Raw genomic sequence first — 19,689 nt, forward strand, 5'->3', positions numbered from 1 at the left:
TTTTTACCAATTTTCTTTATTGTGTACAGTGAAAAGACTTATTTCATTGAATTTTTTTTTCATACTTGTGAAAACGTAAAATATGGGAAAAGGTGTTTTTCCCACTTTTTACGTTTTCAGCCACAAATGCTGCATTATTTTATTTTTTTTTAAATGTAAATTTTACCTGCACAGGTAATACATTTCTACAATATCTAGCTATTTAAGTTTTTTTATACAATTTATGGTTATTTTGTTGCCTTTTTTTTTTTTTTTTATTCATTTTTCTCTAATTATAGGTATTTGTTCTGCTCCTCTTTTTTTTTTATTCATTTTTCTCTAATTATAGGTATTTATGCTGCTCCTCTTTTTTTTTATTCATTTTTCTCTAATTATAGGTATTTATGCTGCTCCTCTTTTTTTTTATTCATTTTTCTCGAATTATAGGTATTTATGCTGCTCCCCTTTTTTTTTATTCATTTTGCTCCAATTATAGCTATTTAATTTAATTTAATTTGCTTTGTTCTTTTTACTCAAATAAAATTTGCCCAAATGTGACGTATACGTAATTACATAATTTAACACTAGGATATACATATTATAACAACAAAAGGAAAAGGGAAAATAAAAGGTAAAATGAACAAAGGAATAAACTTAAGAACTATTATTAGGTCTGTTCATGTATTTTTTTATTAGGCAAATATTTTCTAAATGCCGTTCTATTATTTTTTTTTTTACGTTCGAATGTACACTTAATTATTTGTACGTATTTAATTGCGTCCTTTTGGAATATTTTTATTAAAAGGGGTAGGGTGTTAATAATATATTGAAAAAGAATGTTCCCTTTTTTTTTTTTTTTTTTTTGTTTTCTCATGTGTTTAATTAATTTGTTATATACATGTAAGGGTAGTTCATCATTACAGTGTTGTTCATATTTTCTTTTTTTCCCCTTTTTTTTTCATTATCTTGTTTTCTTTTTTTCTTCAATTTTATTTCGTCCATTGTTGGTGGGATAATAAAAAAAAAAAAAGAAAATGAAATTCTTTTCTTATATTATTTACGCCTCCATATTATGCAACATTCTTACAGTGACAATAGTCATATATCACTCTTTTTTACTCTTATTAGACGAAAATTTTTTATATAATTTTAAATATAATGCTATATATAAAAAATCGATAGAATTTAATACACCAAATGTTTTCCTTCTTTTTAGCATAAAAAGGTATTTAACTCCTGCATTGAATAATAAAGCATTTTGCTCATTTTACGATAATTCACAAAGAAAAAAAAGAAGGTTTTATAAAAGCTCGTTTACAGCTTACCTTTATTCTCTCTTTTGTAAAAAAAAAAAAGCACATGTAATTTTAAAAAAATTCTTTGTTTGTATTTATAATTATTATAATATAATAGCAAACGGAATTCAACTTTTAACATGTCTCAAAAAAGACACAAAAAAAAAAATTGATGCTGCATATACTTCCTATTTTGCTCTCGCAAATGGAATAAAGAAGCACTCGTCTGATATAAGAGAAAAAGCAAAGCAATTCAATGAGAATATTGATAAAGAAGAAAAGAGATGGGATGCCACTAATAAAAGGGAAGTGTCAAAATGGGGAACAAACGAAAAGGAGCAATATTCTAAGCCGAACAGGAAAGGACACAATGATGAAAGGAACATCCTTTTCAGCTTCGAAAATAAAGATATACTGAACGGGAAGAATAAAACAAGGAGTGATGTATGTGGAAGTGGTAATCTTCAACAGAAGAGTTATAGTGGCTGTAGTACTCCCATTTTGAAGGATGACAAAAGAAATTATTACAATTTTGAAAGAAGTAGTTTATTAAATACAAAATATTACCTTACAAAAAAAATAAAAAATATTTTTAGAAAAACCAGTTTAAAGAGTCCAAATGAAGTTGACGTTATTTATATGCCTGATACCATAGTAAAAAAACGAGAGCTGGTAAACAATTTAAAATGCAAAAATTGCATAGTTAATGCAGAGAAATATTTGTATTCCTTAAAAATAAGAAGTGAACATATTGATGATGATGCTAGTAAACTTCTGTCAGAAGCGAAGTCAACCGATGTGCAAGTGTATTATGATTATGAGCATATGCTTCATGCGGGTAATGAACTTTATAAGGGAAAGGAAGAAAATGAGGGGAAAGAAGCAGAAAAAGGAAAAGTAGAAAAGGAAGCAGTAAAAGGAGAGGAAGAAGTAATCGCAGAAATAGAAGCGGCGGTAGTAGCAACAACAGCAGCCGAAACCGAAGCAGGAGGGACAAGCAAAAAAAAAGCACCATCGAACGTAGACTTCCGCCCCTTACACTGGTTCGTGGGCAAATACAAAATGATCGATTTTACAAAGCGTCTGTTCTTAACAAGCTCGGATAAGAGAAAAGAAAAAACAATGTACCTACAAATAGACAGGTACTATCCGAAGAAAATAAATTATTCCATAAAAGAAAAAATGGGGGAAGGTGCGTACGGGGAAATATGGTATGCTATAAACATAAATAAAGATTTTCCTTTTAAAGATGTAGTGTTAAAAAAAATACTAATAAATAAAGATGAACAGACGTCTGAATTAAATGCTATGAGAGAAGTATATTTTGGAGAAAAATTAAAAAATTATGATAACATAAGTCGTTTTATTGAATATTTTAAAGAATATGAAATTGATGAAAATAAGGAACAACATATGTATGTATGGTTAGCATTTGCAAATGAAGGGTATTCCTTATCAAAACATCTTTTCGATACCGATACGAATAACTCAGGAATGCTTACACCTAGTAAATTATGGTGGAGTATAAAAAAACAAAATATAGGAATGTTAGTGTTAAAAGATTTATTACGTCAAATATTAAACGGAATTAATATTGCACATAAAAAAGACATTACGCATAGAGATATTAAAATGGAAAATATATTTGTGTCCTCAAGCACACCATTCACTGTTCGAATTGGTGATTGGGGTAGTGCTATTGAATTTTCAAATGATAAATTTTTTTATACACCATCCGAGAATGAAGAAACAGAGGGTTATCAACCCCCGGAATCTTTATTTGGTCACATGAAAAATAATTTTATGCGTTTACCATATTATGACATGTGGGGTATTGGCATTGTATTTTTGCAATTTGTCTTAGGTACTAAAAATCCTTTAGAAGTCAAAAATAAAAGAATTGAAATGAAACTTAAAAATTTGTATTCAAAATATTCTACAAACATTTTAAAAGAAGCTATATTTTTGCAAAGCTTATCTGAATTATGCTTAACTCCATGGTCGAATTCATCGGACCATTTAATATTACTTCATAATAAGCCATCTTATTCGTCTATATATAATAATAATAGCATTATTAACAAATTGAAATATTACATTAATAATAACCTGATTAAAATAAAAAAGCATACCTCCAATATTATTTATAATATCATTTCGAATAAATATAATTCTTTAATATCTATACCTACTTCTCCTCTATGCTCAGACTGGAAATGTGTGCATAAGTATAAAGCACAATTTCCTTCGAACGAAAAATATTTCCCCGTTGACGTTGTATACGGAAACGTTACTAAACCGCTTAATAAACATGGAAAAGACTTTTTTTACAACAACAGTAACAACAGTAATGCTTGTAATGATGAACAATTCGAGAAAATTTTGATGGAAAGGGACCCATCGGGAGTTGGACTCCCAAATAAAAACGCGAGAAATTTGTTGAAGAGTTTACTAAACTTTGATTATTCTACTCGTATAACTGCTGAACAGGCTCTCAACCACGCATGGTTCACGGAAAATTAACTCTCCCTGGTAGGTAGTGGCAAGTGTTAATAAGTGATAACGAGCGAAAAGGAACGAGAAATGATGCAAAGGATGGAGCTATTTTTTTTTTTTAAAGTGAGAACACCATTGTAACAGTAACAGGGGTCCATGTTGTATGTATTGCCAGGAAGAGCAGTATGTTGTACCGTACTGAATTGTAATTTATTTGAATGTACTGTTCTTTTCTGTACTGTATTTTATTATTATATTTTTTTTTTTTTTTTTTTTTTGTAATATCTTGTGTGTGCACCATATTTTTTTTCCTTTTTTTGGCTAGTCACCGATTTGGATTAAAATTGTCAAAGATCGTTTGCACACATAGAGGCAATTGAATTTTATGAATATGAACCAGACATATGTACGATACACTTAGGAATACATATGATATAATTATAGACTTATATCCATCGTTCTCTTCTCTCCCATTTTACATTTCTAATTATTAACAACTCCTTAACCGTACATTATTTAAAAATAAAATTTCTAGCTGTAGAAATAAAAATTGTACATTTATTCTGTGATATTGTTATCTCAAATGAAAAAAAAAAAAAAAAAAAAAAAAAAAAAAAAACTTCATTTGGTAAACAAAAAATTATGACCATGTTAGACATTTCTAACTTCAGTTTGAGAATACATTTCTGTGTATCATACGCTCATAATCAGTCTTCATTTTAAATGTTTGACCTTGTGGTAAAAAAATTAAATTAGAACAGTATATTTATCATACCCATTTCTGTTCATTTTTCTAATTTGTTTTTGTGTTTTTAGTGTTTTTTGTTTTTTTCGTTTTTTTTGTTTTTTTTGTTTTCCTATTTTAAGAGGAAAATGTACGTACATTTACATACCATTTTGGCTAAGGGAAAAAAAAAAAAAAATGAAATAAAAATAAAGAGCAACAAAGATATCATAACTAAATGAGACAAGAAATGTAATCACATATGCAAGTTATATAAGAGCATATTTTAGCATATGTGTCTATGTAACAACTATTAATATCTGGACAAACGATCGTGCATATTCAACTCAATGGCTAATTTAGTAACACATTTGGCATTACAAATTGATGAGTAAATATCAAAAGACATAATAAATAAATGAGAAATCAGAAAAACGTCATACATAATAGTAGTACAATTTCTTGCACACAAATATATTCTATGTTATTCTTAATTTAAAAAAAAAAAAAAAAAAAAAAAAAAAAAAGAAAGAAAGCTTCAAATTTTGTCTTCTTAATCTTTTAGATTAATTATTACATATAACAACATTTGTTAATTTCATTTTTCTCTTTTTTAAAATGAAAAAATTTATTATCTTTTTCGCCTTGTCTTTTCTTAATATAATAAAACTCGGTGTTTCAGATGTTGTCTTAAATGATAAAAAAACTTTTGTTTTTTCGGGTGATTTAAATTTAAGCAGTAAATACTCCAAAGAGAATAAGTCATTAGAGGAAGAAAATGAAAACAACACAATTAACTTAGATATCATTATTAAGGATCGAGAAAAAATGAATGAGGCAGACCAGAATGTAAAAAGTAAAAATTCTATTTTTTTTTTAATTAAATTTTTGATTTTTTTATTAAAATGATTTCATTGAGAGAAGGTACATACATATACATTCTAGTGCCCCGGTGACGTATAAATACGTTTGTATATTTATGCGTGTGCTTGCCTATATATTAACGGGCATACACACTCACACATATATATATATATATATATATATATATATATATATATATATGTGCGGCTCTTCGTAATTAAACTTCTTTTTCATGTACTTATGAATAAAACGCAAGAAATGACAATGCACCGTCTGAAAATAATTACTCACAAATAAGCCTAAAATAAATGTTTATATAAATAATATGTGTGCACCTGTGAAGAACAAAGACAATAGAGTGGTGAACAAACAAACGAATTTTCTTTCTTAAAATATTTAATCTGTTTTTCCACATAATTTAAATATAATACAGTGTAATATATTGTAATGTTATTACAGTTACATAGATTACTCATTATTCACAAATAGCTATTAAAATAAAATCATTTGTTGACTAATGTACTCTTGTCTTTCCACTTTCCAGATATTGTTAATGAGGCTACAAATGAAATCAAAAAGAAATATAACATAAACCAACTCCCATCATCTGGAAATAGTGAAGTAAGTGAGATGAATACAAATCAAATGATACGTCGTTTCTCTCTATGTTTTTGTCTCTATCTGCGCTTCCGTTTTGTTTTTCTTTTTAATTTAAAAGCAAATACACAAGTTATTGTTACTATAAGAATTACTCAGGAAGAAGAAGAAGAAGCAAAGGAAGAAAGCGCATTTCTTCTAGATGACTTGGAGGAAGCGGCTCAGAATTTCTCTTCTTCCGATGAGCAGGTTGTAAAAAAAAAAGAACTAAAAATGGTGCAGTAAAAAGGGGATACACACTATACCTTTAATGCAAACTCTGAAAACATTTTAAATATTTTCTTATGCTTTTTTTTATTTTTTAGAATGAAAATAGCTCCGAAAAAGAAACTGAATTAAAGAATGTAAAGAAGTACCAGGCGGAAGTTATCTATTCCATGAATAAGGACAACGTTTACAAAAATTTTGATTCCGATGAATTGGAAAAATTTGAACAGGTAGAAAGGAGAGTAAAACAAAAAAATAAAGAAGTGAAAAGGAAAAGGAGAAAAAAAAAAAATTATTTTTTTTCTTTATTTATTCGGTACATTTTCTGCTTATTTTGTGATCCTTTTATGCACCCGTTTTTTTAGACACTGAAGGACTCAGAAGACGTAAGACTCGTATTTCGTTTAGATTTAAAAAAAAAAAAAAAAAAAGGAAGCACTTACCACTACAACCAACACTACCACTATTTTATTTTTATTTTTTTTCTTTTCCAATTTTTACCAAAAATTAGGTATGCGATCAGGATTATTCTTTGCCGTGCCCTCTGAACTTTTTCCGGACTAGCTCCGGTTGCGTCCCGCAAAATTCGTATGAAGGACCATGCAATAAAGTACGTAATACTACATAAGCGTGTGTCCACACACATATGTAAACGTTAATACAAACCCACACGCATGAGTATTTTTACATGTTGCATATGAACACCCTCAACAACAATGAGTATCTACCATGTAAAAACATTTTACGACTAAACAAAACCTAGGTACAAGATAAGCTAATGTTTCTATATGATAATCAAAAAGAGAGTTGGGCTGATATTTGTGGCGCTAATTGGCCATGTATACCTTTAGCTTGTCCTTATGGAACTGATTATGATTCTACTTGTCCAATTAACTGGATAGATATAGGAAAAGGTATTTGCAGGAGTATATATATAAATGAAAAATGCCGAAATGATATAGACTTTTCTAGTACGACTATTGTTGATAAGAAAAAATTCGAACAATTATGTGGCATAAGATGGAAATGTAAGTCTGTTAGTTATATAACAAATTTTGAATCAATCTGCCCCTTATATTGGACATACCTGTATGATTACAAGTGTAAATCCCCAGAAGATTATAAAGGACCTTGCCCAAATATTATTAATTTAAAAAAATATAACACTGAGGAAGGAAAGAAAAACGTAGAAATTGCTTGCTTAGTGAACTGGCCTTACAATGTCAAAGATAATGCGCGCCAAAGGGACTACAGCGTGGCCTGCCCAATGTAAGCAACCCCGACCGCACAATGAGAAAATTAAAGATAATTTGAATAAATAAACATTAAAATGAAATTAAAATGGATGATAAATGAATAGGAAAATTAAATAAAAAGGACGATAAATAAACCGAAAAATAAAATAAATATGAAGAAAGGAAATAATAATAAAATAAATAAATAAAAAAACAACAACCACGTATGAAAAAAATATGGATATTTCTTTTTTCTTTTTTCTTTTTTTTTAATTAATTTATGATGCCTTTCACCCTTTAGAGGCTGGTCGTTGATGGAAAATAATATGTGTAAAGCTCCTGAGAATTACAAGCTAACCTCCATATGCAATGACGAAGTTTCATTTGTTAACATGAACCTGCAGCAGAAGGAATCTTATTCAACCGCTTGTAATGTTGATTTTCCCTTTAAAGGTAATTCATGAGAGACAAAATAAAAATAAAATAGTAATGAGAAAAAATACGCAAAAATATAATGTCTTAAGCCTTTTCACACATTTTCCCCCCATTTAAATATGAACATTAAATAACATAAAAATATATGTACACGCACATCCCTTTACTCATGTACAGATAGGACCGAGTGTAAACGTAACTACTCATTTATGTGCCCTATGGGGTGGATACCTTCTAATAAGGAAGGGTATTGTAAAGCACCAATTGGATATAAAAACAAAATTTGTAAAAAACAATCTCAGTTTAAAAATATTTCAGATAGCCAAAAAAACTATTATTTAAAATTTTGTAACATTGATTGGCCATGTGAAGGCGAAATTCAGAACTCCGCGGTACTAAATTAGAGAATATATGTACACAAATATATATGTTCACATGGTTATACGTACACATGCATGTATGTGTATATACCTTCCATGTGAGCAAAATTGTTCGCTCCCTTTTTCGAAATTACACCTTTAAACCCTTTTCTATTATTTGCTTATTTTTCTTTTACTGTTTGTAACGTTTTTGCAGATATACACTAAACTTGCCGTGGATTACTTGACTGAAAATTCCATAAAACGGGACAGCGGTAAAACACTGAAGGATGGTTTTTGTTTGGCACCCACGAACATATATATATATATATATATATATATACATGTATGAACGTACATATATGTGTACGTTTACACATATACGAACTAATGTACATACGTACATATGTTCATTCACCTGTGTATCTTGTTACCTTGTTGCCACTTTTGCAGGCCCCATTGACTCCGAAACGGGAATAATTATTTAAAAATAATTCATGTATGTGCATTTATGTAATGAAAATAGCTAGCTGATGAATATTACGAAATAAAAAAGTGAAGGCATAAAAAAAAAAAATTTTCAGAATAATTTTTTTTTCCCTTGTATAATTATATACATACATGCGCACATACATATAAGCAACTTTTTCGGAACTAAAATGAGACTACATAAAATAGCTGATATGCTCTGCTTAAGACAAAAATATAGTGTTATACTTCATACCTGCGTGAACAATATAAAACTAAAACAGGTTTATATACATAGTCAAATTTCACACTACATTAACAAAAAGTTTTATATCATTTTGTTCCCATAGTTGTTGTCTTAATGTATATGCAAAATAGCACTATGAACACGGATCAGCTCTTTCAAATATGTAACGTCATTTTAATAATTATTCCCCCCTCATCAAATAAAAAAAAAAAGAAAAAAAAAAAAAAAAAAAAAAAAAAAAAAAAAAAAAAAAAAAAAAAAAAAGAAAAACATAACATAGCAACGTAAAATAACGTAACGTAAAATAACGTAACGTCCTGTGCTTGTTAATTGGACCAGCTCGCGCCATATTAAGCTTTAATTACTTATATTTTTTATTTTAACAAATTAGCGGTTGACATGTACATAACAGTTTCATTAGTTTTGCATTATTCTCTATCAATTTTAATTAGATTTACATATGTGTATATGCATGTGTCATTTGAAATATAGTCTTCTTTTTATAACTTTATTTTATCTGAAGGGGCATATTTAATTTTTCTAAACTTGAAACAAAAGTTACGAAATATTGCTCTTATATATATTTATATCTACTACGTATAGGATCCCAATGTACGTACATACATCAAATATACATACGTATATACATATATGCACATATACATATTAATAAATTAGCACAAATACTTAAAATAAACGTGCAAAAAAAATCGCTTAAAAAATAGTCATGAAATGGGAAAAAATAAAAAATAAAAAATGAATGAATGGATAATCCACAATGAATAAGGAGTAAACTAAATTGTAATAACTCCCCTAGTATAAAATATTTTTTTTGGTAAAACTTGACCAAATTTCATCCTTATTTTTATTCTTTATTTTGACGATTTAAATGAATATTCACAGGTACTTACATACAAACATGCGTAAATACATACGTACTGTGCATATATGACATACGCAAATATTAAACTAGAATATTTTTTTGCCTATTTTTTACCGTCTTTGTTGTACAACAAAATGTAATACATAATACATGTTCATATATGAAGGCAAAACAATAGTAACAAAATAAAAAATAAATAATTCTTTCAAAAAGGTACATAAGAGAAGTTATGTGTTAATTTAACATGTACTTGTTTATATTTTTAAAATCATTTTTTTGTTTTTACTTTTATTTTTCCTCATTTTTTAAAAGGGTTGGATATACGATTTTTTTTTTAAAAAAAATTTGCAATAAGTTTAGGTTGCATTGATACGAAGCAAAATAGGGAGGTAATATATATACATATATATATGTATATTACGAAATAGAAAAATGGTCATTTTTAAAGTTTTATGATGTTTTCATCTTTTTACTTTTTTTTTCTCCCATTTTACATTCATTTTTTTGCTGCTTTTTTCTTTATTTTCCATGAATTAAAAAAAAGGCCATACAGCCATTTGGACATATATCAATAATTTGTTTTATATTGGTTTATTGTGGTTAGTTTTTGAGGATTCAAATATATATATTTTTTTCATTCTCTTTTCCCTTTTTTTTTTTTCTTTTTTTTTTTTTTACCACAAACTGAACAATTTGCGCACACTATCATTATATCGACCAAATGGCACATCATTTATGTGTTGTAAATGATGAAGTGAGAAAATATATTCATTGATCATCGCTATTTTTATTTGGTACCTGTTTTATGTCCTTGAAAACATTTCTCTTGCAAATTAAAGGAAAACGTTCCCGCTTGTTTAAGTTGCTTACCAAGTTGAATGGGCAAGAAAGAAAGCTAGTGAGAACATATACACATATTCATATATGTACGCATGTGAATACATGTACATATATTACACATATCATGAATGGATAGCGCGCTGCTTACGTACTTATACATGATAACCATATAATGAGGGATCACTGTTACAGGGAAACATCCGATATGTGTACATTTTTTTTCTTTTTTTTTTTTGTAAAGTTAGTATGCTCAGAAGGGGAATATTTTAGAGGGGTATACGGATGTGCAAATCGTCTCTTTTAAACGAATGTATGTACATAGAAAAATTGTGTTAAAAAAAAAATAAAAATAAATAATATATATATATATATATATATATATATATATAATATAAAAAATTATAAATCATAAACGTGGCATAAAAAATAATGATACATTAACTGTGTAATATTAAAAAATGGGAACATAACAGTGGTGTAGCAAAAAAAAAATAAAAAATAAAAAAAATATACATATATATACGTATACATGTGTATGTCCGTATATGTGCATATATATACATCTAGATAGACAGTATAACAATAAAAAATGCAGTAAGGCCAAAAAAAAAAAAAAAAAAAAAAAAAAAATAACAATAACAATAACAATAACAAGAAGAGTAAAACTAGCAACAACAGAAACAGCAATAGAAGCAGTGAGAATTATCGCGCTAGCAATATAAGCGTGTAGAGCTGCAAGTTCAACTACTGTAGGGGCAAGTATAATGGACACATCGGGTGAAAGGGATTACGTCCTAGAAAGGAGTAACAAAATAGAAAGTATTGAAATAAATAAGAAAAAAAAATACAGCAATTTAGTATCGCTACTAAAGAAAGATAAAGATCATTTTAGTGATAATATGTTAATAGAACAAAAAGGACAGGACATTTTTAAAGAATTACCAACTATTATTGGGGAAGAATCTTTTTGTGAATTAAGAAAACGTACAAATTGTAGCAGCAATATGAAGGAAATACCGGATGATATGATGAGGATGACAATGATGTTGCACAATATGTACAACAAGACATCAAGTGAAGCAACAGAAGATTTAACCGAAAGTTCCAAATATTTAAAAACGTATAGTAGCAAGAAGAGAGTATACACACCTAGTAAATTTGAAAACCACAGCATTTTTAATGTGGAAAATTATCAAAATGACGAAAATGATGGAAGCATTAACAAAGCGTCAATGTACAGCACTCCAAAAAAGAGATATTATTCAAATAAAAGAAAAATGAATAATAAGGATGATGTTGATGTTGATGTTGATGTTGATGATGATGATGATAATACTATAAATACAAGTGCAAATAAAATAAAACGGAGAAAAAGAAAAAAAAAAAAAAAAAAAAATATATATGATGAATTGTTAATACATTCACATACACCTTTAAGAGAAGAAAGGAAATATAATTTAGAGGAACTATCTGATTATGAAAAAATAGAAACAGCAGATAAATGGGTAATGAATAAATCTCATGTGAATGAATTACCTGAACATATTAAAAGTGAATATGTGTCTTACTTATGTAGCCCCTTGAAAAGAAGCGAAAGATTAATAAAATCCAAAATAAACAAAATGCTGAACGCGAATGTGGAAAGTTTGAAGAAGGAAACGTTAGGTGAGATGAAAGAGGTGAGAAGTAACAGCGGTGGTAATGGTAATGGTAGTGGCAACAACAATATCGTTGGGAATAGTAATAGTGGCATTAGTGAAAGCAATAATGACAGGAAGAACAGTGGAAGTAGTGGTACTGAAGGTGGTGGCGAGGGGTACCAAATTATGGAGTGCGATTTCAAACCGGAAGAGGAAGAAAAATGCTGGGATGATTACTACACCCAAAGTAATGACAAGGTAAGACCATTCACTGGTATATCGACAGAATTAGCTGTCAATATAATTAGCGAATTGTTGAAGTCAAAAGTAAAAAAAATAAAAATTGAAAATAAAGAATTGTTTTCACCTATAACGGAAAATGATACAATAATGGAGATAGGACATGGTAATCATCCCTTAGCTGTTCAGATGTTTGAGAAATGGGGAACAGTTGGAAGATATGTAGGTGTAGAATTCAGTGGGTTAGCTAGTAAAGAAGCTTTAAAATGTGAAAAGTTAAAAAATTTATTTTTAAAAAGGAAAGTGGAATTTATAAAAGTATTAAGTATGAAATATTATAAAGAGGATAATACCTTAGATGGTATAGTAACACAGTCGAATATATCACCTCCAAATACGAAAACTGATTTTATCAAATCATATAGTTTTAAATATATATTTGCAAAGAGTACTTTAGATTATATTACGTGCCGAATGGATAATATTGGCAATAGTTGTGACTGGGAAGAAGATTTGCAAATTTCTCCATCAGTTGTTGAAATGTTTAACAGTTTATCCGATTCTTTGCAAAGCAGTGGATGTAAAAGTAGTAACAGTAATGGTAATAATAGTAATAGTAGTAATGGTAATAATTTTAATAGTTGTGGTAATAATAGTAATAGTAACAGTAATAGTAATAGCAGTAATAGCAATGGTAAAAATAATTCTTGTATAATATTTGTCGAACCAAGTAACTCGTCCAAATTTCGGGATCATGTACTAACAATTTTTAAAGTTATCTATACAGCCACTTTTAAATATAACAGCTCATCGAAATTCTTGAGATTATGTAAAATAACGAATAATATTAAAGCATGTGGTTATATGATAGAGAAAAGAAATGAAGTATATCAAAGTTTTGAACAAATCAGACATGAATTTTTAAAATTAATTTTAAAGTCATCCGCTACCAAAAATCTTGATGAGGTCGACTGGTATTTACCTACTACTGCTCCAAAAAAATGGCTAAGTAATTCACCGAACGATATTGAGTATTTGGTTAAGCTCGACAGGAGCAGGTTATGACCGTTGGGAATGGTCAGGGGTTAAGTTGGTCAGCATTATCAACAGATAATTCGACATTTTGGCGGTTCGGCCTTTTGGAAGTTTGACCTTTTGGTAGTTTGACCTTTTGGTAGTTCTACCTTTTGGTAGTTCTACCTTTTGGTAGTTTAACCTTTTGGTAGTTCTACCTTTTGGCGGTTCGACCATTTCGCAGTTCGACCATTTCGCAAATCGACCATTTCGCAGATCGACCATTTCGCAGATCGACCATTTCGCAGATCGACCATTTCGCAGTTCTACCATTTCGTAGTTCGACCATTTCGCAGTTCGACAATTACAGGGAAAATTTGAAGGTATTTTTTTTCGTATGAACTGAATGCATCAGGATCTATACCAGATTTGCCTCTATCTTTTAACGATAAAAAAAGAAAAAATATATGTATACGCATTGCCAAATAAATATGAAAGGAAACCGTCTTTTTTTATTTTATTTTTTTTTTTTAAAACAAAACTTTTTGTATATTTTTGACCGAAACAATATTGTGCTATTATCTCATCGTTGTTGTAATTATTATAGCAAAACTTTGATTTCTCAAAGAATATATTTTAAATTTTATTTTCCCCCCTTCTCTTCATCGGACTCAAGCTGTTCTTGTTGGAAGTTCTCCTTTCCAGTTTGCTTTTCACTTTTTACACATCGTTAGTCTGTTAAGCTGCGGCATGGGCGTACATGCATGTGTATGTGTGCTCTTATGTTTTTGAATCAGCATGTCATTGGAAATATTCATGATGGCATGTGCATACACCTAATTTTATGTTCGTATGCATGTACTTTTTTTTTTTATTTTTTTTATTTCCCCCTTTTTGTTCACCCAAGTGCAGAGCAGTTTTAAGATATTTCAAAATGTATCCATTAAATGGTTAACCATATAAAATGGTAAATATTCATGCATATATATTGTTACACTGTTACGTTATTACATTGTTATGCTATTACACTGTTGCGCTGTTACACTGTTATAGTGTTATATAGTTATATTTGTTAACTAGCTAAATTGTTAATTTTTTTTTTTTTTTTTTTTTTTTTTTTTTTTTTGTTGTTGTATATACTTTTAAGATAACAAACATGAGCAAATGGTTTATTCAAAATAAAAATTATCAAAATTGTGTTTTTCTTATCTTTTCTTTTCGTCTTGTTTCTTTTTCTTTTCTTTTTTTTTTTTTTTTTTTGCGAACACGTATAACATTTATGTTTGTATAATATTAAACATACACACTTACAAAGGAAATGGAGGCGGATTTTCGTATCTCCCAAAAGTGATTAAAACAAAATAAATAATAACACAATAATATACAAAAAAGAACGAATGAGCTGCTCTTTTTTAAGTGTACTTATACATAGTTAGCCATCTCGAATAGTTTAAAAAAGGAAAATCCTCATGGCATTTTGGTTAAGTATACTACCATTATGTAATTTCACCTTTATGATGATAGGGCAGAGCGCAAGTGCGACTATATAAGTTATATCATTTTATTGTGTCGTATGTAATATATTGTTAGTGAAATTTACAAAATTCGAAAAGAGAGGGTGCTAAATAGGGTCTAGCAACAGTGCCACGATCATACGTACATATTTCATACTTACGTAATACATACAAATACACATATATCTTACGTAAGTGCATATATACTCCCACTTGTGTGAAGACTCAAAAGATTGTTATTACATACTAAAAATTAAGAATTTTCATAAGAACCATATGCTATAAATTTTTTTTTCTCTTTAAATGTGCTTTCTATTTATTGCAAATTGCCTTTTTTTTTTTTTTTTTTTTTGATTAGGTGGAGGTTAACTTATATTAAAACATTTTTTAAGATTCTCTGCATTTTTTCTGTACGTGTCAGGAACTTTTTTCTTTTTTTTTTTTTGATACTGCCATAATGCGTAATAGTAGCATACACTTTAACATGAAAAGCCGATCATGCGTACGTGTATATATGTATATAAATTTAAGTACACGTAGGTAAATACATACGTACATACGTGTTATAATGCAATTGTCCATCAAAATGAGAAAAGCGTCTTTCATTTAAAGGCATAATATTTATGTTTTCATTTTAACATTTGGCAAAAAATATACATGAAACAAAGTACGTACGTACATTATGAACATATGAGTAAATGCGTAGTAAATATGCAAATAAATGACTGGACAAATGTTCTTTTCTCTCATTTTTTTTTGCAAACGTGTGTGCATATTAGCAAAAATAATTCCGCGGTAGGGTTATTCACAACAAGGGGGCTAAAAAAAAAATAATCTGCACATGTAAGAATATTGCAACATTGAAATTATCTCAATATCGAAATATTGCAATTATTGCTGTTATTCCAATATCGTGAATGTGACAAATGTCAGAGAATACCTGGGAGAGTTGTAATGAGACAGAATGTATATTCTTTTTTTGAATTTTAGAAAAAAGTAGAATGTGTTTTAACTGCATAGTAAGGAAAATATATAGCACTGTTCTGATCTTTTTCTTATGTACAACTTTTTTTGAGTCTGCTTGTTACTGTTACACAATAGGTGGAAGGACTTACAGGTATAAAAATAAAGCAATTCTGCTTTGCACGATTAGGAATGTACGCGGGTATATATATACATATATATGTATGTATATGTATATGTATATGTATGTGCATATACATATGTATATTTATGTGTACGTGTGTATGTGTCCCGACTCTGGTAGAGCTACCTAGTCTTAGCATATTTCCTAAACGATTTACACACATGCGAAAATTCTTAATCCCTGCAGATTAACCCCCATTAAGATAAACACAAGACAGAAGGATGTTATCAATTTTATTAAAAATGATTCATGTGGAGTAATAAAGAGTAAAAGTATAAAAAAAAAAAAAAAGGGAAATGATTTTTCTATTAATTCAATAAATATACCAAATTCTTCGGAGTTTCACATTCCTCAAGAGTATCTAGATTATAACATCCCAGAGGAACCAATGTAAGCATATATGAAATGAGAAGTATAGCTAGCCAAATATTTATTTTTTTGTTTTTTTTATATTTTTTCCTTTCTCCACTTATCGTTGGGGAGAAATTAGCAAGCATAAGAATAGACATATATATCTATCTATGATTGTTTTATGTTCATTCCACTGTATTTTTCCTTTTTTTGCTGTATCATTTGCACGTGTGCAATTTTGTTAGTATCACAAAAATGAAATATATATGTATATATAAACATGTATATATAAACATGTATATATAAACATGTATATGTATGGGTGTACGTGTATGTTTATGTGTATGTGTATATGTATGTATATGTATATGTATATGCGTATGTATAAGTTTATGTACACACATGGGCGTGGCTTGTTTGCTCCCCCCCCCCTTCTCCCCAATCTCTTTTGAAGATACCCGTATATATCTGTGCCGGACAACTTATACACAAAGCAGAAAAATGAGAGTGAGAGGAAAGAGAACGACAAAGGGAAGCTAGTACAGTGGAACGGACAAAATGACCAAATGGGAAATATGTCCATTGATGAATGCAAAAAAAAAAGCAATAATGAAATAGTGAAAATTTATGGGGAATTACCTGAACCGACTTTAGAGGATTATATTGAAGATACAGAATATGAAAAGTATATCCATCCTTGTTTAATTAAAAAGATTGAAAAAGGAAGTGAATATTATATACATCATTCTATGATGAAACATATTGATGAACATGATGAACTTGCTACTGTAGACTGTTTTGATGTAAATGATTTAGAACACGATCTCACTGAGTACGATTCTGCTTTTAGTGGAATAGGGCCATGGCCATCCATAAATGAATTAAGAATGAATGAAAATAACTATGAATTTGATAAAACTGATCTTGAAATTGAATATAACATAACGTATAATAAGACAGGATATAGAGAATTTAAACAAAACGAACTTAAAAAAAGAATGAAAGAAAATGAAAAAAGTACTAGTAATGATAAAAATAAGGGAGAACAAAAGAGAACAGAGGTAAATATAAATATATATTCTGACATCGGAAGGGAAAAAATTAACAATGATAAATTAAGTGGGCTTGCTTCTCCTCATAGTGAGGATGAAGTACCTCCTGGTAATTCAGAATATACTTCAAATAGTATAACCAATGTAACGGTGAGTGATGTAAGAAAACTGTATTACAAAAAAGTTATTAAAAGTATTAGAGAAGCGAAAGAAGAAATAATAAAATGGGATGAGAGAAAAAAATGTTCAAGAAGCAGATGGAATTTGACAAAAGAAGAATTGAACTTACTTCCTGAACAAGTCAGAAAATTGTATTTTTATAAACACAAGCAGTATGAGGAGGAGAAGAGGGATATGATAAGAAAGATGAGTGAGGTATCAGTATCGCAAGATACACTGCGTAATGTGGACCAAGTGCCGTATGGTATCAGGACTGCTGGCTGTAATAGTGGTAGAGATCCTGTGGCGGATGGTATTGCAATGAACGATGAAGCATTAACAATGAATTTAGAGAGTAAGGGAACAAACGAAGATGATGCCTTTCAAAATAATTTTCAGAACTTCAGGTTATTAGAAGACAACATTTTATATACAAAACCGAAGTCTCCTATTGACAATATTTTATATGAGTGGGATGACTCACTTCAATGTACATGGAGGAAAAGAGCTGAAGAAGTTATTAGAGATGTTATAATGTATGACTATCCATATAAGGAATTAAGAAGACCATCAAATTTAGATTTGTATGATGTTACATGGTATGCTGGTAAAGTAGAAGTATTTGTAACCATAGAAGAAGGAAAAAATTATAATATTTCATTATTCGACTTAAAACAATTAGTTAAAAAAATTGCAGAAAGATTGAAAGAATTAGAAATTGATGAAGAAATTGTTATTCTTCCCTTTTTTGAGTTAATTGTTTCATCCTTACCAAGTAAAAATATACTAGTATGTAGAAAAGACTGGAATAGAAACATAGGTAAAGATGTTGTCGTGTTTTTTAAAGATAATATATTTGAACCACTGGAAGGTATTTTGCTAGGATCGCCTAGTGTATTTCACGTTATTATTAATGTGAATGATGAAAAAATTGAAAATGTTATGGCTCACCTTATTGACAAAATTGTCCTAAAAAATACGAAAGATGAGCTAAGGGATCATATCGTTCTGAAAGCAGGTATTGGTCAGGAGGGGGGCTCGTCCGAGGACAAAGGGAGTGCACTAAGTGCAACGGAAGGTTCATTAGTAAACGGAGAAGAGGAGGAAGAGGAAGGAAAGCAGGGTGACGAAACGAAAAAGAAGCAGAGGGAAAAGGAGAACTATATGCACAGGAATGTAAAAAAGGATATAACAAAAATGAGGGATCAGAGAAGTGAAAGAAGCACAAAATTTGCTAAACAGGACTATGATGAAGACGATGACGATAACGAAGACAAGATAAGGGGAATTCAGTTCGATGACCTGAAAAAACTGAAGGATATCAACAAATCCTATAAGGAAAAAAATATTGATATTATTAAAAATATTAACAAGATAGACGATGAAAATAATAGCAGCATGATCAACTCTCCTTTCGATGAAGATGAGGAGGAAGAAGATGAATATGAGGAGGATGAAGAATATGACAATGAAATAGAATCGGACAATGGAGAATATGATGACTACATGCCGGACGAATGAGCTATTTCGAATTGGAAAAAAAGGAGTACCCCGTGTACTAATTTTTATCATACCCAAGGAGTGTTAACTTGGGCGTGTGGGTAAGTTGGTTATGTATATATTTACATTATAACATCTTCAACTTGCTGCATAATTGACCGCGTGTTATAACTGGTTTATCATTGTCGTAAAGTGCCATTGTAGACACGTTCACCTCTTGCGTTTTTTCCTGCACCGCACTCTTTTTATCACATTTTTTCAGTTTTTATCACTTTTTATTACTTTTTATCACTTTTTATTACTTTTTATCACTTTTTATTACTTTTCATTACTTTTTATCACCTTTTATTACTTTTTATCACATTTTTTCACTTTTCAAATAT

The 19,689-nt window shown here is 29.3% G+C and overlaps 4 protein-coding genes across 4 annotated transcripts; all 4 read left to right on the forward strand.

The window, feature by feature from the left end:
• Positions 1-1,013: 1,013 nt before the first annotated feature.
• Positions 1,014-3,797, forward strand: PmUG01_12025900 (serine/threonine protein kinase, putative; the record flags this gene model as incomplete). The annotated part of the gene is made up of 1 exon (XM_029006461.1): positions 1,014-3,797. The coding sequence occupies one exon, from the start codon at positions 1,014-1,016 to the stop codon at positions 3,795-3,797; it is 2,784 nt and encodes a 927-aa protein (XP_028862948.1).
• Positions 3,798-5,112: 1,315 nt separating this feature from the next.
• PmUG01_12026000 (CPW-WPC family protein, putative) lies at positions 5,113-8,739 on the forward strand (the record flags this gene model as incomplete). Its single annotated transcript, XM_029006462.1, has 10 exons — positions 5,113-5,350; positions 5,903-6,231; positions 6,321-6,452; positions 6,588-6,608; positions 6,734-6,836; positions 6,993-7,491; positions 7,759-7,910; positions 8,070-8,284; positions 8,469-8,526; positions 8,705-8,739. 10 exons carry the CDS (start codon positions 5,113-5,115, stop codon positions 8,737-8,739), a joined length of 1,782 nt encoding a protein of 593 aa, XP_028862949.1.
• Positions 8,740-11,453: 2,714 nt separating this feature from the next.
• On the forward strand, positions 11,454-13,634 carry PmUG01_12026100 (conserved Plasmodium protein, unknown function; the record flags this gene model as incomplete). Its single annotated transcript, XM_029006463.1, has 1 exon — positions 11,454-13,634. One exon carries the CDS (start codon positions 11,454-11,456, stop codon positions 13,632-13,634), a length of 2,181 nt encoding a protein of 726 aa, XP_028862950.1.
• Positions 13,635-16,098: 2,464 nt separating this feature from the next.
• Positions 16,099-19,327, forward strand: PmUG01_12026200 (conserved Plasmodium protein, unknown function; the record flags this gene model as incomplete). Its single annotated transcript, XM_029006464.1, has 3 exons — positions 16,099-16,214; positions 16,431-16,634; positions 17,050-19,327. 3 exons carry the CDS (start codon positions 16,099-16,101, stop codon positions 19,325-19,327), a joined length of 2,598 nt encoding a protein of 865 aa, XP_028862951.1.
• Between the last annotated feature and the right edge of the window lie 362 nt (positions 19,328-19,689).

Source organism: Plasmodium malariae, assembly GCF_900090045.1.
Source record: "Plasmodium malariae genome assembly, chromosome: 12".
NCBI classification, from domain to species: Eukaryota; Apicomplexa; class Aconoidasida; order Haemosporida; family Plasmodiidae; genus Plasmodium; species Plasmodium malariae.